Raw genomic sequence first — 27,835 nt, 5'->3', positions numbered from 1 at the left:
CGCTCTGCCATGCCCTCCCTCCAGATCAACGACGAGACGGAGCTGGAGGCCCTGTGTGCTGAGATCGCCTCCCAGCACCTGGCCACCGAGAGCCCCGAGGGGCCCAACAAGCCCTGCTGCCGGTTCACCTACCTGACCATGACCGGCGAGGAGGTGGAGCTGTGCAGCCGCGGCCGGCACATCCCCGTGGCGTGAGTGCAGGGCCTCGGATGGGGACAGGCGGCTTTCCTGGGGGGAGACAGGAGGCAGGACAGGGGGTGCTGGGAACGATGGTGGAGTGTCTTCAGTGGAAGGACCGTGTTCAGAAACACCGGCTCTGGGGCGGGTGACACCCAGAGCAGGAGAGGAATTCCCTGAGCTGCCAGCAGCCTCCTGAGGGTCATCCCTCGCCCACGCCCCAGGTGGGAGAACAAGGACATCTACGCGGCTGCCATCCGGAGCCTGCGGCTGCGCGAGCTGCAAAACGTGGAGTGTGTGACGGCCGTGCGCGCAGGCCTCGGGGCCATAATCCCCCTGCAGCTGCTCACCACGCTCAGCCCGCTGGAGATGGAGCTGCGCACCTGCGGCCTCCCGTACATCAACCTCGAGTTCCTGAAGGTCGGTGGCCAGGCCAGGCTGGCGGGCGCATGCAGCCTGTCGTCTGTACAGTACTCCTGTGTCCTGGCGCTCTGTCCCTTCACGGAAGAGAGGAGCCGTGCTCATCCCTATCTCACTGCTGAGTAAACGGAAGCTGAGGTCACTTGCCCAGGGTCACCCAGCCAGGAAATGGCAGATCCCCTGCCTCCAGAGCCTGTGAATTAAGCCACCAACCAGAGGTGAAGCCCCTCCACTGCTCAGCATGGCCTGCTTTCACCCATGCCAGCTGGGAGACCTTGCCCAAGTGACCTCACCTCTAACAGGAGCAGCGACAGGACCCACCCAGTGGGGTCAGTGGGGTAACGTAGGTAGAACCCCTGCTGCCGAGCCTAACGGGTAGGCCAGAGTCATGCAGACTCTCGTTACCACTGCCTTTGCAGTCCTTGTCGTAGTTGTGACCTCCTTGTGTCCTGCGGTCATCACCACACCCTGGGGTTGGGTGGGAGGCTAGGTTAGCAGAGGCCCAGGCCTGCTCACGTCTGGGGCCTCTCTCCACAGGCCCACACCATGTACCAGGTGGGGCTGATGGAGACCGACCAGCACATCGAGTTCTTCTGGGGGGCACTGGAGATGTTTGCCCAGGAGGAGCTGTGCAAGTTCATCAAGTTTGCCTGCAACCAGGAGCGCATCCCATTCACCTGCCCCTGCAAAGACGGGGGTCCTGACACGGCCCATGTGCCCCCATACCCCATGAAGATTGCCCCCCCGGATGGCACAGCAGGTACTGGCCTCTCCTGTCACATTCCAAGCAGGGACACTCAGGCCCTGTTTGGAGCTGGGGCTTGAAGGGAGGACAATGGACAGGTACCCCTGAACACCACACCCCAAATGTAAATGAGAGGTGCAGGGGTCGGGGGGTCACGTGCTTTCCAAACCTGACTTTTCGCCAAGTGGCAGCACAGGCCCAAAGTTGACATATCCTTTGAGATTTTCCAAGCTTAAAATCCAGATATGTTGTCATCTTTTGACTTTTAAATGCAGCAAAAAATTTTAAATTTTTGAAAAATCCAAAGAAAACTCTTTGCTGGCCAGACCTGCCTGTCACAGGTCAGCCATCTGGGGCCTGTGCTGCTCTTTCCTCCCCCAGAATCTCCTCCTGCCTCACCCCAGCCTCCCAGACCCTCCCCTTCCACCTGATAACTGGGCCTTGGGGTTGTCTTAAGAGCTGCCCAGAGAGGCAAACCTGGAGGCGGAGGGGCCCGCCAGGCCCCCTGGGGTCCTTGCTCTAATGCTGGTCTCTCCTGTAGGTTCCCCAGATTCTCGCTACATCCGAGTGGAGACCTGCATGTTCATGATCAAGCTTCCCCAGTACTCTTCGCTGGAAATCATGCTGGAGAAACTACGTTGTGCCATTCACTACCGCGAAGACCCCCTGAGTGGCTGAGGGGAGGGAGCCAAGGTTAGGCTGTCACCGAGGCTCTGCTCTGCTGGCTTGGGAAGCCTGCTGCTGCGGGCACACCCCTCCAGGGCCCTGCGTGAGGAGTTGGCGACATTTTGCTTTTCCGAACTTTTGTCCACATTCCAGGGCCTCCTGGAAGACTTAACTTTATGTATTTGTACGTTTCGTGATGGGTTGGTTCTTTTGCTACCTGTTTGTGGTATGTTTGTAGGATAGTTTAGTTCCCAGACAGCTCGTGTCTCATTTGATCTTCCTGGACATTTTCCTTCGTGGCCACCGGGTTCTGACACTACGTCACAGAACCACCCAGCAGGAAGCTGGTAGTGAGATGCTCTCAGCCCGCAGAGCGCCCTGTTCGCGTCTCCACAGACAAGTCTGTGGCCAGCCCTGCCTTCCGCCTCAAGCTGGCGTTTCTGCCGGACATGGCTCCTGCAGGCCTCCTTCCAACTTGAAATGGTTGGGCCAGTGACCCAAACATGGGAGACACACATAGGGAGTTTTGTGTGTTGATCTTCCGGCTGTAGACTCTTGTCTATGGTCTGGGTTTTTCCTTCCCACCCAGACAACCCTTCTGCTCTCCGACTCTCCTGGGCCCAGTCTGACAGGCTCCCGCTGAGTGCCGCTTAGGAGCGGATGACCGAAGGGATCCCTCCTGACCTTAGTCCAGAGTCAGGCCAGGTGCGTCCCAGCTCAGGAGCTGAGAAGAGCCCGGGAGCTGAAGGAACAGAGCTCAAGTGGGGGCATTTTTCCGGGACTCTGAACATGAAAGCACATGACTCTGGCCCCCCCACCCCACCCCTTCTGTCCTCAGAAACGGCCCTTCCTCACTATGGTGTTTGTGATGTGAGGAGCAGCGGAAAGGCCACACCCCATTTTCAAAAGAGCTGTCTGAGGTGCTCTGCTCCATTCGGGGTCTACTTCAGTGACTAAGACCTTCAAATCCAGATGGAGACAACGGGTCCTTCCGCCCCTCTGGCCAGGCCCGCCCTGCACCCCCTCCCTTCCCCACGTGAGTGTGTGCCAGGGCTGAGCTGCCGCAGCTCCCTGCAGCCCCAGTGCATCTGTGCCCGAGTAGGTCTCTGTCCAGTGGTACTTTGTTCGAGAGCAGCATACGCCATCCTGTTGGACCCTGTCATTTTTGGACCTTGCCAGTTCGTGCAAAATCACATCACTGTATTTATTGTAAAATATTGTGAATATTGGAAGTTCTGCGTGAGTGCTGTCTAGAAGGCTTTGGAGTGTGAATGCTGGTGAGAGAGAGGATTTGCTCTTCCTTTCTCGGCTGTGGCCCTGGCCTGTTGGAAAGGTGTGGATTTTAGAGTTAAAGGCATTAGCATCCACCGCCTCCCTGTTCTTCTTAGGAAATGCATTAAGGACCATTATAAAAACGATTCCCTGACCTAAGGAAAGGATAAACCTGGATGAATTGTTCCAGTCGCATCAGTTACATTTGATGCAGGATCAGTCATGTCTGGAGGTGCCTGCCACCAGTTTCCCTGACTGGAAGGAACTCGGTCGGCTGCTGCCTCCTGGGGGCCATAGCCCCCTTGACTGGGGGTCTCGCCAGGACATAGTCCTGACAACAAGGATCCTTTTATTTCATTTCTGAATAATGAAAGAGCCTTTGGATTTACTAAAAGTGGTTTTTCCTCCCTGTATTTTTAAATCTTTGTCCCCCCACCCCCCCCATCCTTCCCATCCCTTGAATGGACTCTGAATTGTCAGCTACCTCCCCAAGAGGAAGCTTTTGTTGGCCCATCTCTTGACTAGATGACAGCTGTGAGTAAGGTATCTGCTGCTAACACGACTGCTTCTCCCAGAGAACACATTGAGGTCCAGACAGATCCAAACCTTGGCCCTAAAAAATGTGTGCTGTAAAGTTACTTGATGTATATTTATTATAATTATTTATGGTTGCATCTAACAAACTTTTCATTCAGTTTGATGCTATTTACACCACTGCTGTGTAAAGGAAGCTCATGACAGGAAAAGTCACACCAATAAATAACCTTCATCTAATTTTGATTTACCTTAAGAGTTGTGTGGTCATCTACTCTTGCTGAGAACATTCAAAGGCTAACATCCTTGAATGGCTCTGATGCTTGAGGGTTACCAAGCGGCTAGAAATTAAAAGTGTTTCTAATTATTATGGTCTCTTTGGACTTGGTGTGATTCTTAACTCCTTTATGCTTATAAATGACCTGTTGCTCCCCAACTTGACCCCTTAAGTCTGTGGTTTTCTTTTTCTTTTTTTAAGTTTTCTTTTTTTTTTTTTTTGATGTGGACTTTTTAAAAAGTCTTTATTGAATTTGTCACAATATTTTTTCTATGTCTTGGATTTTGGCTACGAGGCATGTGGGATCTTAGCTCTCCAACCAGGGATGGAACCTGCACCTCCTGCATTGGAAGATGAACTCTTAACCAGTGGACCACCAGGGAAGTCTCTTTGGTTTTCATATAGGAAGTCTGATTGAAGGGATGGAAATCCAAGGTTAAAGGTAAACCTACCCCTGCAGGTCTTGCTAACTCCTTGTCCTGGAGCTGGTCTATACTCTCATCTGACGTGAGGATTTTCCGCAAATGGACAGTTGCACTGGAAGAGTCTGGGCCTCTCCTAGACCACGTGTCCTCCCTTGGGCACAGGCAGTGGATTTAGAACTACTTTGTGCAAAAGGAAAATGCAGAGAAGAGGGAAAGACTTAGCTCAGAACTACCATCCAAGATCAACGCTCTGTCTTCTTGTCCCATGTCCATCACACACATACTCCCCGACACACCACACACACCCTACACACACACGCACATATACATACATGCCCTCTGGTCTGCATTCAGGAGACTACAGACCCACTTAATTCTCCTTCTCTTGACTCCACCTTCTTTGTACTCAATAAACGCTGTTAGTGGTTGTGTCCTACATATTTATTATACAAAGATTAAGAACCCTGTTGGACGAGGAACAAGCAACTTTCTTCTCTTCTCCAGTTTGTTGCTTTAGGGTGCTAGAAGCAGAGCAAAAAACAAGCACTCGCAACAGAGAGAAGACTCTCATCAGACACACGAAGCCAGAGAATAAGACACCTCCGTTGTAACACCTAGGATTCTCCTGCTGGCCGATCAGTCCAGTTCAGTCGCTCAGTCATGTCAGGCTCTTTGCGACCCCATGGACTGCAGCACGCCAGGCCTCCCTGTCCATCACCAACTCCCGGAGTTTACTCAAACTCATGTCCATTGAGTCGGTGATGCCATCCAACCGTCTCATCCTCTGTCATCCCCTTCTCCTCCCGCCTTCAACCTTTCCCAGCATCAGGGTCTTTTCAAAGGAATCAGTTCTTTGCAATATGGTGGCCAAAGTATTGGAGTTTCAGCTGGCCAGGATGGTGGAGGCCATTTCCTTTTAAAAAGTTGTCTCAAATATATTCAGAATTACACCATCTAACGATGAGAACATATCCAGTCTCATTAGTTATATCAGGGGAATGCAAATTAAAATCACAATGAGCATACTGCACCACCAGCAAAAGGGCTAGAAAGATAGCACCGTGGTTGGGGGAAGACGTGGAACCAAGAGAACTCTCATGCACTGCTGGGGGAATGGACCCTACACCTGCTCTAGTTGTCCTGGTTCCTCCTCTGAGACCAGCAAGTCCACTCCTGGGTTTAAATTCAGTAGAAACACGGCAGCAAACTTCCCCAGGGGTCCAGTGGCCAAGACTCCGGGCCTCCACTGCAGGATGAAGTGGGGGAAAGCCTACAACCAAGAATACTCTACCCAGAAAGGTTCTCTCGTTCAGACTTGGTGGAGAAATCGAAAGCTTTACAGACAATTCAGAAAAAGCTCAGAGAATTCAGCACTACCAAACCAACCTTGTAACATACTAAAAGAACATCTCTAGCTGGAAAAGGGCAAAACTAGAAAACAGCAAATAATGAATGGAAAAGCTCACTGGCAAAGGCAAACCTACAGTAAAGGTAGAAAATCATCCATACACAAATAGGATTTCAAAACCAGCAAGCATGAGGGAGAGTACAAATGCAGGACACAGAAAACGCATTTGAAATTAAGATACCAGCAACTTAAAATAGTCTTGTATATATACAGACTACTATACCAAAACCTCATGGTAACAGCAGACCAGAAAGCTATATGGGAATAACCTTTTTTAAAAGTTATTATTTATTTTGGCCATGCTCCACGGCTTGCAGGGTCTTAGTTCCCAAACCAGGGATGGAACCCACAACCCCTGCAGTGGAAGCACAGAGTCCTAACCGCTGGACCGCCAGGGAGGTCATCCTTTTTCTTTTTCTCGGTATAACTCAGATCCAGATGAGTCCTGGCTGCCATGAATTAATAGCTGCATAGACTTATACAAGTCACCCCTGTTTCCACATGTGAAATTGGAGCAATTCTTCCTACTTTTCCCACTCCCACTAGGTTGTTGAGAGGAAAACAAATGAGGTCAAAATGACCTACAGTGCTAGATGTTCTGGTGCAAAGTATGAGGTGCCAGGGGGTGATGGATAATTTTGCTAAGGCTCAGCAACTCTTGGGATTGAGGCTTTTGAGGAATCTGCCCTCCTCTCTTTGTTTGGGGGTGGCCCCCAGCCCTCCCCAAATCAGCCCAGAGCTGCAGCCACCTGTCAGTTTCCCTAACTCCAGGTAAACAGAAAAGCCGCATCTTGACTGTCTGGCGCTCTCTCAGAAGGCACGGCTTCCCTCGTTGCGCAGAGCTGACTCCAGGCACCCTGGTCCGCCTGCACTCTCCAAAGAGCGCGAAGCACAAGGAACCACACGACTCAGCTGAACTCCAAGTACAAAGTTTATTTCTATTACAAGGATGTTAATAATAACAGTAATAGTAAAATAAAAAGAGGGGAAGGGGCTCTGATTCTTGGTTTTCAGAGCCAACCACGAGTTTAGGCTTCAGTCCTGATTAAGGCAGAGCCCAGCATGGCTCTGGAGGGCACAAGGAGCCCCTGGCCTTCTCCATCAGAAGGCAGTGAAGACAAAGAAGCCGTGCTCCCCTCAGAAACAGAAGGCAGTGATGCCAAATGCCAAAGAAGCAGATTAAAACAAAGCCCGTAGTCCACTCACCTGAAACTCATCTCCAAAAGCCTTGTTCCTAACACATATTGCAACTGGCCTGAACACTTCACCAAAGCCCCTCCACGCACCCCAGAGCCCAAATTCTAGAGGGGGGCCGGGCAGGACACATGAGAGGTTACCTCCCAAGGTCCCAAATTCAGGCCACCACAGGAAGAGCATCACCTCACTGGTAGGACCAGCTTTCCAGAACCTTCCCTCTTTCCCACCAGGACCCCACAGCACCATGAAGCGACGGTGACAGTATGTCAAAAGATAGAAGCCCTGGTAGGCCGAGGAACCCTAACGTACATTTCTGTGCTGTCAAAGGCAGCAGCTAAAGCTGAAACATTCTCAACAGCCTCCCTGCCAACCCTCCCTCAAACCCCCAAACTCCCACAGCACAATCTCAAAAGACACAAAATGGCCATAACCTAGAAAACGTTAAAATCTGAAAGGTCGCCCCTGCCCGCAGAGCCCGAGGAGCAGGGCTGTCCCGTGACAAGCCGTGCGGAGAAGACGGCACCAGCGTGCGTTCTCTGGGGGCGCTCGTTACTCCTCCTCCTCTTCCTCCTCTGCGTCCCCAGCCCCCTGCGGCTTGGGGGCTTTGGCCTGTTGGACAAGAGGACACAAACGAGGTTTACGCAGACAGAAAGAAAGCAGCGGTCCTCCTGAAGAGCGCCAGGAGTGCCAGGCTTCTATGAAACCTCCTCCTCAAGAGCCACAGCGCGGTCCTTCAGCCACCATCAGCCGAGGCCCAGCAGCTTCTCTGACTTCAAGAGCCACACCAGCCCACCCACCGGAGTCCTCACTGAGCTTTACGGGCTGGATCCCACTCACCACTCACCTTTGCAGTTCTGCTGCGGTAGCTGGCGGCTGTGGGCGTGGCCCGGGGGCTCCTGCCACCTTCACTCCTACCGCTGAAAGAGAAGGATTGGAAACTCATTCCTGAGATGCCTGAGCCAAAGTCAGGAAACACAGGACAGAAACAGCTGGAGCCAGACAAAAGAAGCTCTCCAGAAGATAAAACTAATGAATAAAAAAACCACAGAGGGACTTTCTTGGTGGCTCTGTGGTAAAGAAGTCGCCTACCAATGCAGAAAGACTCAGGTTCGATCCCTGGTCCAGGAGGATCCCATATGCCTCAGAGCAACTAAGCCAGTGCAGCACAACCACCAAGCCCGGGAGCCACACTACTGAGCCCACGCGCCACAAGTACTGCAGCCTGTGCGCCCAGAGCTTGTCCTTCAACAAGAGAAGCCACTGCAATGAGAAGCCCGTGCACCGCAACTAGACCGTAGCCCCTGCTCACTGCCACTAGAGAAATGCCTGTGCAGCAAAGAAGACCCAGCACAGCCAAAAATAAATAAAAAACCACAGAGAGCAAAAGGACATTATGAATCAGGCCACGATACAAGCGAAATCCACACTTCCATTCTCCTGAGCCACCCCAAGCTCTCCTCCCAAGCAGTGTTTCTCACCTTGCTCCATATCGCCCTGAAGGCCCACGGGGAAAAGAGGGCACAAGGTTTTCTGGGTAGAGACTCCGAGCAGGGTAAGCCGCTGGGACATGGCCAGGAGCCAGAGCCCCGTTATGGCTGTTTCGACTGCGCCCCCGGACACCCTGGCTGTCTACGTTATTGAGCTTCAGAGCACGAGGAGGGCTCGGCTGGCACCCAGGCCTGGGGCCTGATGTGGATGTTGACAGGCGGTTAGGAGGAGCGGCCGTATTGTTAGGGGGTCGGCTAGAGGGGAGAGGGTAGGCAGGCCCTTTAGCCGTTTCCTGCTTGAGATCATCCATGTAACCAGAAGACAGGTCTCCTGAGAAGAGAAAAAGCACCAGCTTCAGGGGAAAGGCTGCTCTTGGTGCTGGATTCGGGGCAAGAACAAAAGATCCTGGGTAAAAGATGACTGCCTCGCCCCTAAAGGATGCTGAAACCCATGTCTCCAGGACAGGGTTGAGAACATTAATCCACACTGTACACTTAACCACCTAAGTCCTCACTAACTAGTCAACAATGGTGCATAAGCAAACTTTGACAAATCACTTCTAACTGGCTTTGGGTTTCTAATAGTGACTGGGTTTCAAAAACAGTTTATTTGCCTAGTCCTGAGACTGTAAGAATACTGAGGATAATTTTGATCACCCTACTCTAGGTGAGCATATTTCAATTAGAAGCAGGGGCCCAGGGCAGCCACGGTAAGGTGTGAAAATTACCTCCCAGTCATCCACTAAGTGTACTGACAGCGACCGGCAGCTGAATAATTAGCACTGATGCTAAGCATATCTCACGGCTGTCCCCAAAGCAGCCAAGTCTAATCCAGGGCCACAACTAGCCCCAAGGGAGTCCTCAGTGAGCTCGCGCTGTGCTCGCTAATTTGGGGTGCAGGTAACCCTGTTAGAGGAGCTGATGAGAAGTGCAGCCTTGGCTCAGCCCTGGCCCATACCCTGGTGTCGGACACGCCTCTTGGGCAGCTCTGGTGAGGCCTCTCGAGGCTGGAGATCCTGGCTAGGGATTCCCTCTGTCACGTGGTTGTTTGCTGTGGCTGGCCGCTGGTCACACTGGTCCTAACAAGAAAAACCAGAATTAGTACCCAGTCATTCCTATGAGACAAAGCACTAGGAGGCAAGGAACACCGGGCTGGCGGCACACACCTGATGGTGGGTAGAAGGGTGGCAGGGTGGTGTCGATGGGACAGGATGACAGGAACAGAGCAATCGTTCCTACTAGCACTGACTGATCAGGAAGCTCAGAAGCACTCTCTGATCTGTGCAGGGATGAAGGAAGGGCTGATCCTGGGAGCCCAGACAGGTCTGTCTACATTTTGACCACAGAGTACTGGCACCACTGCTTATTTTGTGGTCTCCCCTAGGAGACAACAAGCAGTTAACTTATCTACTGCTTAATCCAAAGGCACAAGTGTTTATTTCAGAAATGAAATGTGTGGTGTTCTAGCAACATCTATATGGCATCAATTACAGAAGTGCCTCTGAAATACCTTCAGTGTTCACTCCCATAACAAACAAGACAGGGCAGAAGACATATCTTCCACTGAGATGCCGGAATCTCAGGCTGTGAAAGCTGAAAAAGGACTTCAGATCATCCAGTCTAATTCCCTCATTCACAGGCATCCCCCGTGAGGGGCTGGGACGGACCAGAGGCCAACCATAAGGACAAAGCTAGAATCAGATTCCAGATTCCTGGAATGCAAGATGCAAATGCCACCCCAACAGGAACAACACACATGGTCAAAAGCAGAAATTGTCAGGGACCTCAGGGAAACTCCTCTAAACCCTCTGGCAAGTCCTCCACACTTGCTTACCTGGAGTCCTGGCTCCTTGAGCTGCAGCTTGTGATACAATGCTTTCCACTGCCAGAAGGCAGGGAAAGTCCAAAGGCCTGAGGTACTGTGTACCTCAGCTCACGAAACAGGACACAGCCAGTAACCAGATCAGGTATGCATGCAATTTCAAGGCCAGAGAGGCCTTCTTGGCTCTGAAAGCCTCAGGTTCACTCCCAGAGGATCAAGCGGACAGGAGAAGTGCCCGGGTCCTCGGGGACTCTCACCTGGTGATGGAACAGCACCTCCTCTTCCAGCTGGACCCCACAGAATTCACATGGGATGACAACGCTGTCCTCCACGGGAGGAGAGCTGCTGAAGCCCATCAAAGACTCAAACTGGTCACTTGCAGACTGCCGAATCAGCTTCTGGAAGATAACATCAGGGTCCTCCACCCCTCGGGGGGAAGTGCTGCCCACATTGAGCGGAGGTAAGGCACATGAAGGGTTACAGCTTGTCTGTCTCAAAAAACACAGGTTAAAACAAAACAAAAAAAAAAAGGAAAAAAAAAAACAGAAGTTAAGGAACAAACTAAATTCTGAAAATATTTTCAGGAAGTCACAACATTTTCATAATGCTTAATTAATATTTGGGAAAAGGATTAAAAAGGGTCAGAGGAACACAGATGAAACACTCACTCTGCTTTTACTTTAAACATTTCTGTACTGTTTTAATTTTTTTAAGTGTGTTTTTATGTGATTATTCTCTCTAAATTAATTTGAAAAGCTCCAAGATTCTTTCCACAGACATACAGTAAGAGAGGCCCATATATTCTTTGTTATCCCTGTGAATGGATTTTCTTATGTTACTCCCAGACCAAATAATGTATTCAAATGCTGTATTGTTCCACATATGGGGGAATGCGTGTTCCACCCAGGGCAAAGGGACCACTTACTAGCCATGGAAGTACCAGACTAGGTCAAACCAAATCGGAGTGTAAGAATGTTGAGAGGGAAAGGAGCTCCCTCCCCAGTGCAGCCACTCTTCCAACACAAAGGCTATTCTCTAAGCCTTCCTAAAGAGCACAGGCACTTTCAGTCATTCAAAAACTACCTGATACCTTTCATACACCACGTATTCAGAGATTCAGAAACCAAGAAAGCCCAGAACCTGTCCTCTAGGAGCTCCACCTAGTGGTGCAGACCCACAGGGGATCAGCGGTCCACACCACAGGGTGAGGATGACAGGCTGAGAGAGGTACGGGCACAGGCCGTCTGGGGGCACACAGATGGGGCCTCTGGCCTAGCTTTCGGAGCATTCCCCAGGATACTTTCCTGAGAGTCATGTCTGACCAAGTCTGTGAGTGAGGGGTCTGTGCGGCTGGGTGTGTTAAGGAGACAGGGGTAAAAGGCCACACATGTCCAGGCAGAAAAAAGTAAAGTGCAAAACAGACCCCTGGCCCTCCCAGGAACTGCAGGGACTTCAGCAGGGTTCCTGTAAATCAAACGTGGCATGAGATGACAGCTGATTACAAGATGGTCTCAAGAGACGTACAGTATCTCCACAGAATGGAGGCAGCAACTGGGCCTGCTGGCATGAATGTTACTTTGCCCAGAGAGAATGAGGCCGAATTCTCACACCCACGTGTCAGTCACACACAATTACTACTGGATTTTCCCTGGCAGTTCAGTAGTTAGGACTCTGTGCTTTCACTAGCAGCCAAGGGTGCAGGTTCAATCCCTAGTTGGGGAACTAAGATCCCACATGCTATGCAGCACAGCCAAAAAAACCAAAATAGTAAAAAAAAAAGAAAAAAAAAAAAAAAAAAAACACAGTTGCTCCTCTCATCACAAGAGTTCTATCGGTTTGCTCAAGATTTCACATGGTCTGCAACACCAATATGGCCTGCACACGTTCTTCCTTAAAGCTTAAAGCCCTCAAGTAACTCACAACCCACCTGATGGTCAATCAGCAGTTCCTCTGGGTAGAGCTCCTCACAAAATTCACAAGGCAACATGGTCTCGTCAACTGCACCTAGGTATCAGGCCACACAGACTCAAAGTGAAAAACACTTGATTCAACCTTTTATACCCCTTAGCGGGGGTTGACAGGAAAATCTGATTTCCTTAAAACTATTAAATATGAAGACAAAATATATTTTCAGACCCAAACAGAGTCTTCATAACCAACAGATACTTGCAGTATTTTATACTTGCAGATACTTATAAAGAATGTACCTCAGGAAGAAATGTATCCTAAAAGGAAATTCGAAGAAACAAGGAGGCAGGGGTGAGCAAAGAAAATGGTGAACACATAATACACAAAATGATAAATGTGAGTACATAAAACAAGAAAACTCTACATCAGGGTGTTAAAAGGCAAACAACAGAGAACACTGACATCCGTCAGTGGTAATTAAGTCATAAAGGGGTCATCCACAGTCTAAGGTTACTGTGTTAACCAAGAGAAGTGTGAGGCGGTGGACTAAATTTAGACTTTATTAAGTTAAATAAGTATGTTGAAATTTCCAGGGCAACTACAAGAGAATATAAATTCCAAACCATTCATTCATGCAGGATCCAGAAAGATCCAACATGAGTGAATGAAACATGCAAACAAAGAAAAAAGTCAATAAAGCAATCTAAGAAATGACCAAGAAAGGAGAAAATAAACTACACTGAATCCAGAGTCTTTATTTGTCACAAATATGCTATTAATATTTTACTTTCTTCACCAATCTAAATGCTCAGGTCCGAGCTAAGATCCCACATGCCATGCAGCTTGGCCAAAGAAAAAGAAAGACTCAAACTTAAATATCTGGATCCATGACCAATTCCTATTCTCTCTAAATCAACAAAATGTTCAAAGTTAATCCTACTTTCCTTAAGGTCATTATTCTTACAGTGACATGAAGAAAAACCACAACTGAGAGCTACTTAATTTTCAGGTCCCTAAAATCTTGCGAGTTGAGCATTTTAAATATGATATGCCTTTCTCAAACATATTGTTCTCTAAACAAGGGTGATTCACTGCTCATAATCCAACTTTTATTTTTAAAAACTTAGTTTTAATCCAACAATTAAAAAAAAAAAATTGGTTTCAAATGGGGGTGGGGGGACCAAAGTTCTCTACAGATGAAGGACAACTAATAAATACAGAACAGAGGAGAGAAATAAAAAAATTACCATTTTACAACTGCCATAATAATACTTGATTCAAGCAAGAAACATCAATGAATACTAAAACTGCTGGATAAGACTATGTTCCCCAGCAATCTAGAAACAGCATCCTACACATAGCTAATATGAAGCAAAAAGGCTACCTGAACAATGGAGATATATGACAGACTCTACTCTAACAAACAGGACAAACTGACATCTTGAGAAAGAAACAGCATGGCCGGTATAGCACTCCTGCCAAAACTATAACATGAACTTAAACATGGGAAAATAATCAGACACATCTTAATTGAGAAAGAAGTAGTCTACAGAACAGCAGGTCTGGACTCTTCAAAAATGCCAAAAGAAAGAAAAGAGGAGGAGGATTTCCCTAGTGGTACAGTGGCTAAGAATTCACCTGTCAATACAGGGGACACAGGTTTGATCCCTGGTCCAGGAAGACCCCACATGCCGCTGAGCAACTAAACCTGTGCACGACTACTGAAGCCCGTGCACCACAACAAGAGAAGCTACCGCTGCGAGAAGGCCACACGCCACAACTACAGAGCAGCCCCTGCTCGCTGTGACTAGAGAAAGCCCACACACAGCAACAAAGACCCAGCACAGCCAAAAATAAAATAAGTAAATTTTTTTAAAAAGAGGGAGAGAGTAAGAAACCAAACTAAAAGAACCTAGAAAGAACTAAATATATAATGCATAATCCTGGATTTCAAAAACAAAATTAAAAAGCTCTAAAGGACACTATGTGTAAGTAAGGAACTTTCCTGAAAGTGATATTTGTATTGTGTTCACATAGGAGAATGCCCTTGTTCTAAAGAAATACATCTGAAGACCATTTAGGGATAAAATGTTATGTTGGCAACTTATTCTCAAATGGCTCGGGGCGGGGAAAGAAATATATAGATAAGTGGAAATACTAAAATTGATGAATATAAGTGAGGGGCATATATTAATAGATAGTCACTGTACTTACTATTCTTGACAATTTTTAAAAAAGAAAGAATTGAGAAAAGCAAATAAACGAAATAAAAAAAACCAAATTCTATCTCATGAAAAACTTGCAATCTTATATGAATTGTGACATAGAGACAGAGGCTAGTGCAGAATAAACAAACACACCCCTGATGTCATTCAGAGTGCTGGGACCTTCACGGGACTGGTCTGCCTCATATATGACCCTCCAGAAGTCCTGCTCTGCCAAGGTGGGGGCCTGGCCTTCATTCTGCAGACTTAGGGCCAACATGAAGTCCAAATTTGCACTGTCTTCACCACGCTCTTTGGGGGTCTGCCGGCTTCTATTCCTTTCCTGCCTTTCTTGTTCTTCCACTGAGGGGGAGGAAAAAAAACAACAACTAGTATTTAAGAAATGTTAGATATGCTGCCATCCCTTAGTTCAAGTCCAGGCCTAGCAAATATTCAAGGTTTTCAGGAATCTGTGCATGAACAAAAGAGGCCCAGCCCTACAGTGCTCACAGGAATCCAAACATTAAGACTGCCATGATAAAAGGCTCCATTATTATTCTAATTGTTTTATTAGTAAGTAGTATGAATGAGCTGTAACTATGAAACAGGCACTGTGTTAAGCATTTTACATGTATTTTCTACTCAGACAGTAAAAAGTCTGCCTATAATATGGGAGACCAGGGTTCAATCCCTGTGTCGGGAAGATCCCCTGGAAAATGGCATGGCAATTCACTCCAGTATTCTTGCCTCGAAAATCCCATGGACCAAGGAACCGGTGGGCTACAGTCCATGGGATCACAAAGAGTCAGACACAACTCAGCGAACACACTTTCTGCGTGATAGCAGAATGGTTTAAAGCATAGGGTCAGACAGCCTGAATTCAAACCCCAGCTCTACCACTTACCTACCCCCAGAAAACTGTTGTCAGAACTAAATGAGTTAACACAAGTAAAGCACTCTGTAAATGCCTTTAGGCACACAAAGGTACACTCAGTAATGTCAGCTGTGAACAGCACTGTCACCCAACAATAATCCAATAGCAAAGAGGTTCTATCGGAAAGTTAAGTATTCTTCCTCATGTTACAGTCAGGTTTCTATAATTAAGATCTATCTGGTTCCAAAGCCCTGTTCCCATTTGCCCAGATCCTGATACCATTCCAGGTTTCTACTCCCAGACACAACTCACATAGATTATTCTGAATTGGAAACTGGGCTGTCATGCTCCTTTGGTTGGTGGTTCTACTTTGGAAAAGGTCTGATTCAAAGGCTCTCAGGGGCCTTCGAGGGAGCCTCATGGGTGGGTCCAGAGCCTCAATCTGTCTGAGCTGGGACGCAATCCAGATCCTATCTGGACCCCAAGATTCATCATACGCGTTAGGTGGCACGGCAGCCTCGACTCTCTTTTCCTCCACATCTCTCCCACACACTTCAGGGTGAGTCTTCAGATCTTTCACCAGGACATTGCGCCCACAGGTGCCACATAACTCCGTCCGGGCACCACAGTAATCTTCATGGTCCTTCAGCTTAAGAACAGAAAGTTCCAGATCACAGTGCTGGCAAAGGGCAAGCCGTAGAGGACACTCAGTCTCCTGCAAAACAGAATAATGAAGCAGTTAATATTCCTAAGACAGGTCATGCTGTCACATAGGGCGAGGAAAGCAAAAAGTATTTACAAAAATATTCTCTTCCAACCCTAGCTTTGCCTGCCATGGTTTTCTATGTATTTAAGAGTCACAGCTTCCCTCTTTGTCCTGCCACCAGATTCTACAAAGGGAAGGAAAATCTTATGAGGAAACTATTCACTCCTTACAGACACCCTATCGTCATCTTCTGTACACATTACAGAGGAACCCAAAATTGGCCAGTGAAGTCCAGGGGCAAACAGCAAAAGCAGAGCAATTCCCATGTGCTCGTCAAAGCTCCCCCAGACCAATTTCCCCTTACTACTCTGATTTAAGTACCTGGCAATGAGGAAAAGGGATTGTCCTTTAGAAAGACACAGACTTTTCTAATCTGCACATCTCTATGCAGCACTGGCTTTCTTTATTTTTTGTTCTCTTTAAAATATTTATTTATTCATTTATTTATTTGGCTACACCAGGTCTTTGTTGCCACACACAGGATCTTTAGTTGCTGCATATGGTTCCCTGACCATGGGATCTAGTTCCCTGACCAGGGATCGAACCTGGGCACCCTACATTGGGAGGGAAGTCTTAGCCACTGGACCACCAGGAAAGTCCCAATATTGCCTTTAAACTACCCAAATAAATCAAGAATCATCAACAAAGGGACTTCCCTGGCCTAATAAAATTTAGGTCAAATGCTTAGAAAAAGCAATGAAAGAGTGCCAAATTATTTATGTTTACCTCTGAGCTTTGGGGTCTTTAAGTAATTGTTTTTATATTTTCCAAGTTTTCTACATTGACCATGAATCACCTTTCAAAATTATAAATTAATACATTAATAGATTTTTTCAGGTACACAGAATGAAATGCACAAATCTTAAGTATATACTTTAATGAATGTTTACATATATATACACATTCCTGCATGATCACCAACTAAACAGTTGTTGGGATTTATTAATTGGTAAATATGTCTATGTTCACTCAAAATACACACACACACACACACACACACACACACACATATATGGACTTCCCTGGTGGCTTAGTCGGTAAAGCGTCTGCCTGCAATTCGGGAGACCTGGGTTTGATATCTGGGTTGGGAAGATCCCCTGGAGAAGGAAATGGCAACCCACTCCAGTATTCTTGCCTGGAGAATCCCACGGACAGAGGAGCCTGGTGGGCTACACTCCATGGGGTTGCAAAGTCACAACTGAGTGACTTCACGTACATATATATATATAGGGCTGCCCTGGTGGTCAGGTGGTGGAGAATTCCCCCTGCCAATGGAGAGGACACAGATTCGATCCCTGGTCCAGGAAGATCCCAAGTACCTCAAGGCAACTGAGCCCATGGGCCACAACTACTGAAGCCAGCACGTCCTAGAGTCTATGCTCCACAAGAGACGCCACGGCAGTGAGGAGCCTGCACACCACAAGAGCAGCTCCCACTCACAACTAGAGAAAGCCAAAGGGTAGCAACAAGGACCCAGCACAGCCAAAAATTAATTAAAAAAAAAACACAACACACACTTATTCAACTATGCCCAATTTTATCTCAACTAGAGACCAAATGATACTATATCGTCTCTTGTCAAATGCTGAGAATTTGTTTGGGTGTAAACAGCACGTCACCCAAGCGATCAAGAAGTCAAAATGGGATCAGAAGATAGAAGGCAGGCTCTGTGCTAAAGAGGCTGTACCACACTGGCCATCCCAGGCTTGGTTTAGCGCTCAGTAAGCCTGCCAACAGTCAAACCCCAGCAGGAAGGACTCGGTTCCCAAGGCTCTGAGGCTTGAGCCTGAGGCACAGCAGCCGTGCAGTCAGATCTGGCAGCAGACAGTCGAAGTCTCAAGTAGGCTCAGACAGGCTTTGAGAGGCAGCGTGCCTGGCGCTGGTGGAGAACAAAGACTCCACCAGACTGGCTTTCTGCTCTGCAGGCGGCTCTGTCATCTCGACAGGACTGGCCCCATGGTGATTCCCTTCATGGTTCAGGGAAACTAACCTCGTGCTTCTTGAGCTGCCTTTTCTCCAACTTCTTGTTACACTTGCAGGTCACCTAAGGTAAGAAGCAAGATTCAGTAAATGGGCTTTGTGACAACACGCTCACTTGCTGTCACACAACAGCAAGTCTAATCCGCTCCTGAACATTTGAGTACGTGGTGGTTCACCTGACAGTGTTCTGTGGCCACGTGCGTCTCCATGTCAGATTTGGGAAATGGTTCCTTGCAGACAGGACACATACCAATGTTCCTTTGACAGTGGATCTCATGGATGGTAAAGTTAAACACAGGAATTTCTTTTTTGCTATAGAAATAGATCAAAGAAAAAGGCAAGAATTACTGACATCTATGCCCAGAGGAATCACAGGGAAATCTGTCTGGTCCAATCTTCAGATTCCATTACTTCTCTTTAGTGAGGACCTAACGAAAAAACCCTGTGACTGTTACTGCCCCTGCTTTCCAAGAATTAATTCCTGAAGGGTTTCAGTCTTCCATGCAACACTGAGTTCTCAGTGCTGTGCACAACCTCTAAAAGCTCAGCCTCACTTTCGAAATGTTAGAGTTCATCACAACCAACAACATGAAGTCAGGTGCCACGAGGAGCTAGCAGAGCTAGGCTTTTCCAAAACCATCCACGCTCCAAAGCACAACGATCCACTCCAGGATTATTTTTTAAAAATAAATTAAAAAAAAAAAAAACCCATCTACCATTTACTTTCAGTATCAGCTACCTTTAATCACATTAGATTTTATGCCACTAAAGTCAAACCAAAAGGGGCAGATGCCAGTTTTGGGATAGATCCTGCCCCCTTTATGTCTCACATGTCTTTCAAAGCAGGCTGGACATGAACTGGGAACAAGCTCTCTGGTTGGGTTGGTAAAAACTTTACTGCAGAAATGTACCAAAAGGAAATCCTGAATCCCTTCCCCCAGAGTACACATACACTCAAACTAGAGGCACATAACATTCAAAGGCCTTCCTTTTCCTCATTCAGTTATGACCATTAGAAATCTCCAATTTCAGTCTAACTAAAGGAAGCATTAAAAGAATGTGCCTGTGAGTATGTCACCTAGGATAAATTTTCAGAAAACAAAACACTGAACAGGATAAATACAGAAAATTACACAACAAATCTGTAATAACCTGTTTCACCTCTGAAGCTGAATACTACAGAGACCTTCTCCCACATCAAGTTGAGATTATTTCTCTTTTACAGTCTTCATCTTCAGACATAGTCTAAGAAACATTTCAAAGTAGGATGACAGGTGTGCCTCCAGCTAGTCATACTCCCAATCTAAAAGACTAAGACACCAAAAAGAAAAAAAAGCAAATTCGTTTTCATCCAAAAGTAGAACCATCGAGGCATGTACCTTGATGTCACCTGTACCCTAGTCATCGAGGCAGCTCTCAAAACAAAAGGAAGGGGATGCAGAGTAACAATCAGTGTGAGAGGTGGGAAGAAAACTCAGATGGATAAGAGGGAAACTACCAATGCTTTGACACACTTAATGTCCCCTATTTTACCAAAATTCCCAGCTTTCTAAGAAAACCATCAGTTTTAAATTAATTCAGCTTAAGTTTTTCAAAACTGAAGAATATTAAAATATATAGTGGAAGGAGCTATAAATCAGTTATCTAAATCTATTAAACTAATAAATATTAAAATTAGTAAATCCTACTATTAAAGATGTTATGAAACTAGCACTCTTAACAGATGGCTGGTGGTAGTATAAAACCACTGCTTTTCAACAGTCTAAATCTGCATTTCTATTTCTAGGACCATTAATAAATAATAAAACAAAGACTCTGCCATTAAATTACTTGTTAAAGACCAGTAATTCCACTCTTGGGATTATGACGATTTTCATTAGTATCATAAAACGGTAAAAAACTGAAAACTATTAAAAATACCTAAGGATACTGTATACCAACAAAGCGCAGGAAGCAAAGTCATATCCTGATTGCAAATCCTGTGTGCACAGATGCCACGAAAAATTAAAGCCAGCAATTACCTCTTACAGTGCTGAGAGTCCAGATTCTTTTTTCGTAATTTTGACAACAATTTTCTTTAAACAGTCAAAGTCAAGAAAATAAATGTCTGGTCTTTATTTTACAGGGCTCTTCAGGACAATCTACTGACAGAGCATTCTTTCTACATGTATAATGCCACTAAAAACTCTAGGATTAAAAAATATTAAGGACCATGACATAAAGAAGCAAGAATCAAAAGCAGTTGTCAGGTAAGATCACAGAGCATTTACACTGTCACCTTTTGGGAAACCCTGAAAGAAGATAAAAGACAACTGCAGCAATTACGCAAAATGGTTGCCTGATGGTTACTTTTTTTTTAATTTAGCTGCCAAGGTAGTTCCACCAAAAGTTCTAAAGAGAGACAAAATACTAATATACTTGCCTCCTACCTACAGATAAAATTAAGATGTTTTAAATGAGAACACATTTAATTCTAGATAAAACTGCTAAAAGCCCCAAGGAAGAACTAGCCAAGTTAGAGATGAAATTTCACTTTCCAAGGTTTCCAGAAAATGGAAATTTTATTTTCCAAGGTTTCCAGAAAAATCCCCAGCAGGCTTCCAAATGACATAGAACCATGCAAAAATAAGAAGTCAAAGTCTTTTAACACTGAAGCTTGTTTTCGAGACTCAAACTCTCCCATCAATGGACAAAACAGTAAGCAAAGAGGTAACATGCAAAAAAAAAAAAAAAAAAAACACCTTCAATCACAACAAACTATTCTTCTTCCTGGCCCAAGAGGTTTAACTGCAGCACATACTCTGATGAGCACCTTAACTTTTCTTAGGGAACAACAGGAATATAGCTCTAAAGACAGAATTTTAAAACCTGCAATTTAAACAGGGCTACTTAAATGGGAGGATTGTACTGGCTTGGTCAGGTTTCCATGCTAATCTGCCTTTTTTCCTTAAATTGCTTTGGCTTTGAATAACCTTGTTTTCATTAGCTTTCCATTAACTTACCCTTTCTTTTCTAAAAAAAAGTCCCTTAGCACAGGGACATTTATATACTGTCCTAGGTTTGAGATTTCTTCAAAATGTAGTGGACAGAAAAAATAAGAATCTCTTAACTGATGTTAAAGCCAGTATGTCTGTTTTTTTCTAAAAACACAATGTTTTCTTGTGATTATTTGTGTAATTGATTATTACACTTGCATCAGAAACTGTACACATAAAACCTTAACAGAGCTAAAACAATTTTTTTAAAAGGTGAAAGGAACAGTGGCACAGTACCAAAAAAATACCCTATAAGGCAAGACATCCTCACAGAAATAAAATCTTAATTCCATGCAGGGAAAGAATATTTCAACCAGCAGTTGCTCTGATTGTATCCTAACGCTGCTGAGAAGTTGAGTAGAAAGCAAAAGGCAATTTAAAAAAAAAGAAAGAAAAAATTTTATCAGGCTCATCTTTCAACAGCCTCTCCTACCACAATTTGGTAAGTTAAATATAGGACAGGTAGTTCTGCTTTGCTTTTTTCTTTTGCTTTCAGTAAGGGAACTTGGATATCCCTAAAATGCCAAGTTCTTGAGAAAGTCCAACCAGAAATCAGCTGATTACAAGCTGCACTCCTAAGTTTCATTTCAGCAGAAAAGACTTGCTCTTTCTTGTCACTCTTGTCAGTTAAAAACACGAATATATGGGAGAAGGAAATGGCAACCCACTCCAGTGTTCTTGCCTGGAGAAACTCATGGACAGAGGAACCTGGCGGGCTACAGTCCATGGGGTCACAGAGTCAGACACGACTTAGTGACTAAAAAAAAAAAAAAAAAAAAAAACACGAATATAAGAAAGCTTGACATTCAAGTCTGCACCCAGTCCTTCTACTAACAGTTCTGGAATCACGCGGGACTGCTGAAAGACTTTGACTAAACTTTTTTTTAAAGCAATGGAACATTCTTTCAGTAAAATCCTTTACAAAAACAGCTGAGCTGTTCTGTTGTACACATAGAGCCAAGTTCACACTAAACCATGATCCCATTCAACCTCAAGACAGCCGCTGCAACCATTCAGGGAGGCCCCTGCAACACACTTTGAAAAACACTGCTCTAGTCCAAAAATTTCATTACATTTTTATTATCTTTAAAAAAAAATATGATAATTTTCAGAAAGAGAAAAAACAAATTACTGAACCTATAGGTCAGAAAAGTGAGGATTCAAAGCAGCCAAGTGACTTGCCAAAAGTCATTAACTAATTCACGGTAGGAAACAGACCCCTAACTCCCAGCTCCATCCCATCAGTCTTGTCACTGCTCTATGCTACCTAAACCAATCACCTTGTGGAATTTCTAAAACAGGCAATTTTATCCAAAATTGTTTAAAAAAAAAAAACTTTAATCCCATATATTTGCATGACATGTTATACGGCTCCAATTTTAACCTGCCAACTACTAAACCAACTGTTTACAGAACTGTCCTCATTCCAATAATATTTCTTCGATTTCTTACCAATTGTCACACAGTTGAGTGTCCTGGTCATTTAGAAATTCAGCCATCTTGAGCTGTTCCTAAAAAACAACAAAGGAAGAAGTTGGATCTTTCCATTTCATTTCTGTTTTAAGAATGACCACACACACACACACACAAACACACACAACAGTGCACAGAAAATGTCACCAAAGCCAGTTCATTTCATTTAATACCCAACCCACTTGGGTTTGATTATTTTCATTTTAAAATAACTTGACTTGCAGGGCTTCCCTGGTGGTTCAGTGGTAAAGAATCTGCCTACCAACGTAGGAGACACGGGTTCGATCCCCAGTCTGGGAAGATCCCACGCGCCGGAGCAATTAAGCCCTTGTGCCACAACTACTGAGCTTGTATTCTAGAGCCCAGGAACGGCAACAAGAGAAGCCACCACAAGGAGAAGCCCACACACCACAACTAAAGAGTAGCCCCCGCTCTCTGCCAACTAGAGAAAAGCCCACAGAGCGGTGAAGATGCAGAACAGCCAAAAATAAGTAATCAACAACAAAAAATAAAAATAATTTGATTTGCAAAAACAGCACAAAGAACTCCCACATATCTCTCACCCAGTACATCATAAATAACCATAGTAAAATTACCAAAGGGCAGGAAACTAATACTAATACAATACTAACAACTAATCTACAATTAGTTAATTTCACAAATCATGCACTAATACCCTTTCTTGGGTTCAGGATGCAATCGAGTCAAATATTGCATTTATTTGTTATTTCTCCTTAATCTTCTTTGATCAGGGATATTTTTTCAGTCATTCCTTTTTTTTTTTTTTGACCAAGCAGCATGCAGGATCTTAGTTCCTCAACTAGGGACCAAACCCTCAAACCCATGCCTCCTGTAGAGGAAGAACGGAGCCCTAACCACTAGACCGCCAGCAATTCCTTCAGTCTTTCATCCAGCATGACCTTGTTAAATGTACTGGTTAGCTATTTTGTAGAATATGCTTCAAGCTGAATTTATGCTTAATACATTTTTGACAAAAATACCACAGAAGTGATGTTGTGCTCGTCTCAGGGCATTATATCAGAAACCACATGATGTCAACAGTCATTAATACAGATGATGCTAACTTTGATCACTTCATTGAAATAGTGTCTGCCAGATTTTGCCACTATAAAGTCTTTGCTTCTTTCTAAACAAGATGTCAGTGCAGAAAGCAAAGTTTTGGCAACTTTAATACCAGTATTTACGATACTCAGATTACCCCTTTCCATGACGCAAAAATGGTCTAAAAGAGCCCTTAGTAGGGCTCTTGAATGGTTTACACCTTTCCAAACTAACACTTTTCAAAATACCTACTCGTTCATTCAACATAATTAAGACCGTGTGCCACTTGTACCCTAGTCCTAACAATACAAAATAACAAAATATATTGTCCAATCTCTAACACAACAATTTAGTGATGGGGGAAAAAAGCAAAGAAACTGATGAGTATTTTCATGTTAAAATTAAGTAGACAAATGGAGACTGAATGAAGGGAATCTATTCTAGATAAGGGTGATCAGGGAAGACCTTTCTGAGGACATGACATATTTATAAAAAAGACCTGAAGCACAAGGATCCATCCTTGCAGAGGAAGATAAGAGGATGGAACAGAGAAAAACCCACTCAGGCACTAGGCCTAACAGGCAATGAGAGAAAGTACAGGTAGATCTGGAAGAGCATAATGAAAAGGGGGAATGAGTCAAGCCCTTATCCTGTAGGAGAGAAAGAATACTGGATTATACTCCAAGTTCAGTGATAAACCACAGAAGAGTTTTAAACTAGGAAGTGACAAGATTAAGGACATCCACTCTGATGTGATGTAAACTAGTGACAGGAAGCACCTATCTATGAAAAATAAATCATGTTCCCAAAAGGGGGAAGCCTGATAACTTTTCTCAGGGCTGTTTGACTGATCCTAGGCATGCTGTATTTCAACCCACCAAAGCCAGGGTCAGAGCCTCTGAAGAGTCAAGTGCCCGGTTCTCTAGCTTCAAGGGGGTTGGGGTGCACGCAGGGCTCGGAGTTGGTCCCAGGGTCAATTCTGGTTCTGCCGTTCAGCAGATGTGTGATTTAACCTCTCTGGGCCTTCGGATTCCTCACGCAGAAAGGGTCACTGGGAGGAGTAAGGAGCGAACGCATGGAAGCGCTCTGGGAGAGTAAGTTTCCTTTAAACCTTAGAAGGAAGCCCCTCTTAGGCGAAGGCCAGGACTCCCAGGACTTCCCAGTGCCCGAGGTGGGTGGGGACACACCGCTGGGTCCACACCCCAGGAGGCAGTTTCCCGAGGGGGAGGGGTGATCCGAGATGGGGAGTGGGGAGGGCACCAGCTTCGCCAATAGTAACTGACTTTTTACCGGCTGTTTTACTGAGGGCTCAGTCGGTAAAGAATCTGCCTGCAGTGCAAGTAGACCCGGGTTCGATCCCTGTGTTGGACAGATCCCCTGGCGAAGGAAATGGCAACCCACTCCAGTATCCTTGCCTGGAGAATCCCATGGACAGAAGGGCCTGGTGGGCTGCAGTCCATGGGGTCGCAAAGAGTCGGGCACGACTGAGCGACTAACACTACTGATGGCTAAACGCTTTTACATGGACAATCTTTTCATCCAGACCACAATCCGACGAGGTGAAAAAGTCATCACCCCCATTTCAGAGACCGCGCAAGAGGAAATCCGGGGAAGACAGCTGCTGCACGGTTCCGAGTCGGGGCCTCGAACCCGGGTCCGTCCGCCAACAGCCCACGCCAGGCCACCCGCGCGGCCCCTCTCAGGTTGGCCGCTCGGGACTCGGGCCCCGCCCCGCCCCGCCCCGCCCGGGGCGCGGTGCCCACCGCGCGCTCCGAACTACGGCCGACTCCCAGCCCCGCGGGGCCAAGGCCTGGAAGGGGTGGTACCGCCGGGAGCTGTCGAGGCTCCGCTTAAGAGGAGCAAGGACGGCCTTTCCCACTGGCCAGGACAGACTCCGCGACGCGGGCATCTTTCTTTTTTTTTTTTTTACGAGAAATCCCGCGATCCCAGGGGCCCACAAGAGCCCACCCTCGGGATGCCGGCCTCCTCCCGAAACTGGAGGCCGCAGGAGGTTCCCCAGACGCTGGCCACCGCTTCTCTCACCTGGGACGAGACGAGAGACGCCAAAACAACCCGCTAAGCCGCCGACGCTGAGCCTCTACTGTGAGCCCCCGCGGCTGAACAACGGCCCCCGAAGCCGCCTCACCACTTCCGACCGTCACGGAGGAGCGCGCCCATTGGCCAGGAGTGGACCCGACTCTCTGTCCATTGGACGGCACCGTTGTCGTTCTCAGAGCCCCTCCTTCTGCGTGCCGATTGGCTCCGCAGGGCTCCGCGGGGGCGTGTTCCTAGGAGTCCCAACCCCTGCACATCTGGAAGGAGCGGCAGAGACCTGAGCTGTGAGCCTAGATATAAGACCCTGCAGTTCCTCCTGACACATGCTAATAATATTTGCATGAATAAACTCTGTACAAACATTACTAATATTCCTTATATATCAAGATAACTAACGGCATTTGTTCTCCTGTCATGGGCCATTAATACTTATTAGTCATTCTTGTTGGTATTATAATGCCCTCGTGCCAAGACATCTGCAAGGCTCTGCCCATATTTGAGCATTTGGCTTTTTACAGTGGAAGAGCGAGTGCATGACAGGCAAGTTTCAGTTTCAGATTCTCCACTTGCTGCCTGAATAGGTTCTCTGAATTCCTCCTCCCTCATGAATTATATATATAAAATAGTTGAATGTAGAAGAGAACATATTATTTACAATATAGCAATTCAAAGTAATGATTTTTTTGCAGATTATAATTGCAAGATATTCATGACATAGTGGTAAGTAGGAGAAGCAGGTCACAAAGCCTTGTTTATTTATAATAGGATAGAATACTTAGCTTAAATGGGCCGTAAATTCTCTGTGATTCCCAAGATATAAAGTTCAAAATCAGGCAAAATTAATCTAAGGTGAGAGAAGTTACTATAACAGTTCCCATTTGGAGGGTATGATCTGCAAGGAAATATGAGAAAGATTTCCAAGTACTGGAAGTGTTCTATAACTCGATCTGCAAAGTGGTAAACACAGATGTACTAATTAGTAAATGGTCACTAGGCTATACAGTTAGGATTTAAACACTTTTCACTGTATGTTAAAGATAATGTACCATTCTATATTGTCCTGCGCCTTGACTATTTTTTTGTAATACTACACATTCAGCCTTGAAGATCTATTCATTTTTAGCTCCTATATCTGAAGCATCTATACACTTTTTCAGCAATCATTCCATTCTATGATGTGCCATGGTTTATTCAACCAGTTCCCTATGGATAGACATTTAGGCTACAAAATGCTTTTTTAAATGTTTCTTTATTATACAAGCAACTCCTGAAGCTCAATTCCAGAAAAATAAATGACCCAATCAAAAAATGGGCCAAAGAACTAAACAGACATTTCTCCAAAGAAGACATACAGATGGCTAACAAACACATGAAAAGATGCTCAACATCACTCATTATCAGAGAAATGCAAATCAAAACCACAATGAGGTACCATTACACGCCAGTCAGGATGACTGCTATCCAAAAGTCTACAAGCAATAAATGCTGGAGAGGGTGTGGAGAAAAGGGAACCCTCTTACACTGTTGGTGGGAATGCAAACTAGTACAGCCACTATGGAAAACAGTGTGGAGATTTCTTAAAAAACTGGAAATAGAACTGCCATATGACCCAGCAATACCACTTCTGGGCATACACACTGAGGAAACCAGATCTGAAAGAGACACGTGCACCCCCAATGTTCATCGCAGCACTGTTTATAACAGCCAGGACATGGAAGCAACCTAGATGCCCATCAGCAGATGAATGGATAAGGAAGCTGTGGTACATATACAGCATGGAATATTACTCAGCTGTTAAAAAGAATTCATTTGAGTCAGTTCTAATGAGATGGATGAAACTGGAGCCCATTATACAGAGTGAAGTAAGCCAGAAAGATAAAGAACATTACAGCATACTAACACATATATATGGAATTTAGAAAGATGGTAATGATAACCCTATATGCAAAACAGAAAAAGAGACACAGAAGTACAGAACAGACTTTTGAACTCTGTGGGAGAAGGCGAGGGTGGGATGTTTCGAAAGAACAGCATGTATACTATCTATG

At 45.7% G+C, this 27,835-nt stretch overlaps 2 protein-coding genes across 8 annotated transcripts in view; one reads left to right on the top strand and one right to left on the bottom strand.

The window, feature by feature from the left end:
* HECTD4 (HECT domain E3 ubiquitin protein ligase 4) overlaps positions 1 to 4,184 on the top strand; it is a 166,203-nt gene extending 162,019 nt beyond the window's left edge. For all 5 annotated transcript variants that reach the window (XM_061141801.1, XM_061141804.1, XM_061141802.1 and 2 more), the window contains exons 73-76: positions 25 to 191; positions 402 to 597; positions 1,135 to 1,357; positions 1,884 to 4,184. In XM_061141801.1, the coding sequence (XP_060997784.1) occupies positions 25 to 191; positions 402 to 597; positions 1,135 to 1,357; positions 1,884 to 2,020 (723 nt within the window). In that variant the 3' untranslated portion in view covers positions 2,021 to 4,184. The remainder of the gene's footprint in view (positions 1 to 24; positions 192 to 401; positions 598 to 1,134; positions 1,358 to 1,883) is intronic.
* Positions 4,185 to 6,837: 2,653 nt separating this feature from the next.
* TRAFD1 (TRAF-type zinc finger domain containing 1) lies at positions 6,838 to 25,926 on the bottom strand. 3 transcript variants are annotated; one of them, XM_061141797.1, is made up of 12 exons: positions 25,776 to 25,926; positions 22,650 to 22,708; positions 18,339 to 18,474; positions 18,173 to 18,226; positions 15,729 to 16,131; positions 14,699 to 14,905; positions 12,358 to 12,434; positions 10,688 to 10,918; positions 9,567 to 9,687; positions 8,600 to 8,939; positions 7,966 to 8,038; positions 6,838 to 7,730 (listed from the first exon to the last, which is right to left on the bottom strand). In XM_061141797.1, exons 2-12 carry the CDS (start codon positions 22,694 to 22,696, stop codon positions 7,671 to 7,673), a joined length of 1,749 nt encoding a protein of 582 aa, XP_060997780.1. In that variant the 5' UTR covers positions 22,697 to 22,708; positions 25,776 to 25,926; the 3' UTR covers positions 6,838 to 7,670. The 3 variants fall into 3 exon arrangements, with proteins under 3 accessions (XP_060997780.1, XP_060997782.1, XP_060997781.1); XM_061141799.1 differs by lacking the exon at positions 8,600 to 8,939; XM_061141798.1 differs by lacking the exon at positions 14,699 to 14,905.
* Between the last annotated feature and the right edge of the window lie 1,909 nt (positions 25,927 to 27,835).

The sequence above is a fragment of the Dama dama genome, chromosome 5, assembly GCF_033118175.1.
Source record: "Dama dama isolate Ldn47 chromosome 5, ASM3311817v1, whole genome shotgun sequence".
Taxonomy (NCBI): domain Eukaryota; kingdom Metazoa; phylum Chordata; class Mammalia; order Artiodactyla; family Cervidae; genus Dama; species Dama dama.
This window is presented reverse-complemented; position numbering and strand designations above follow the sequence as displayed.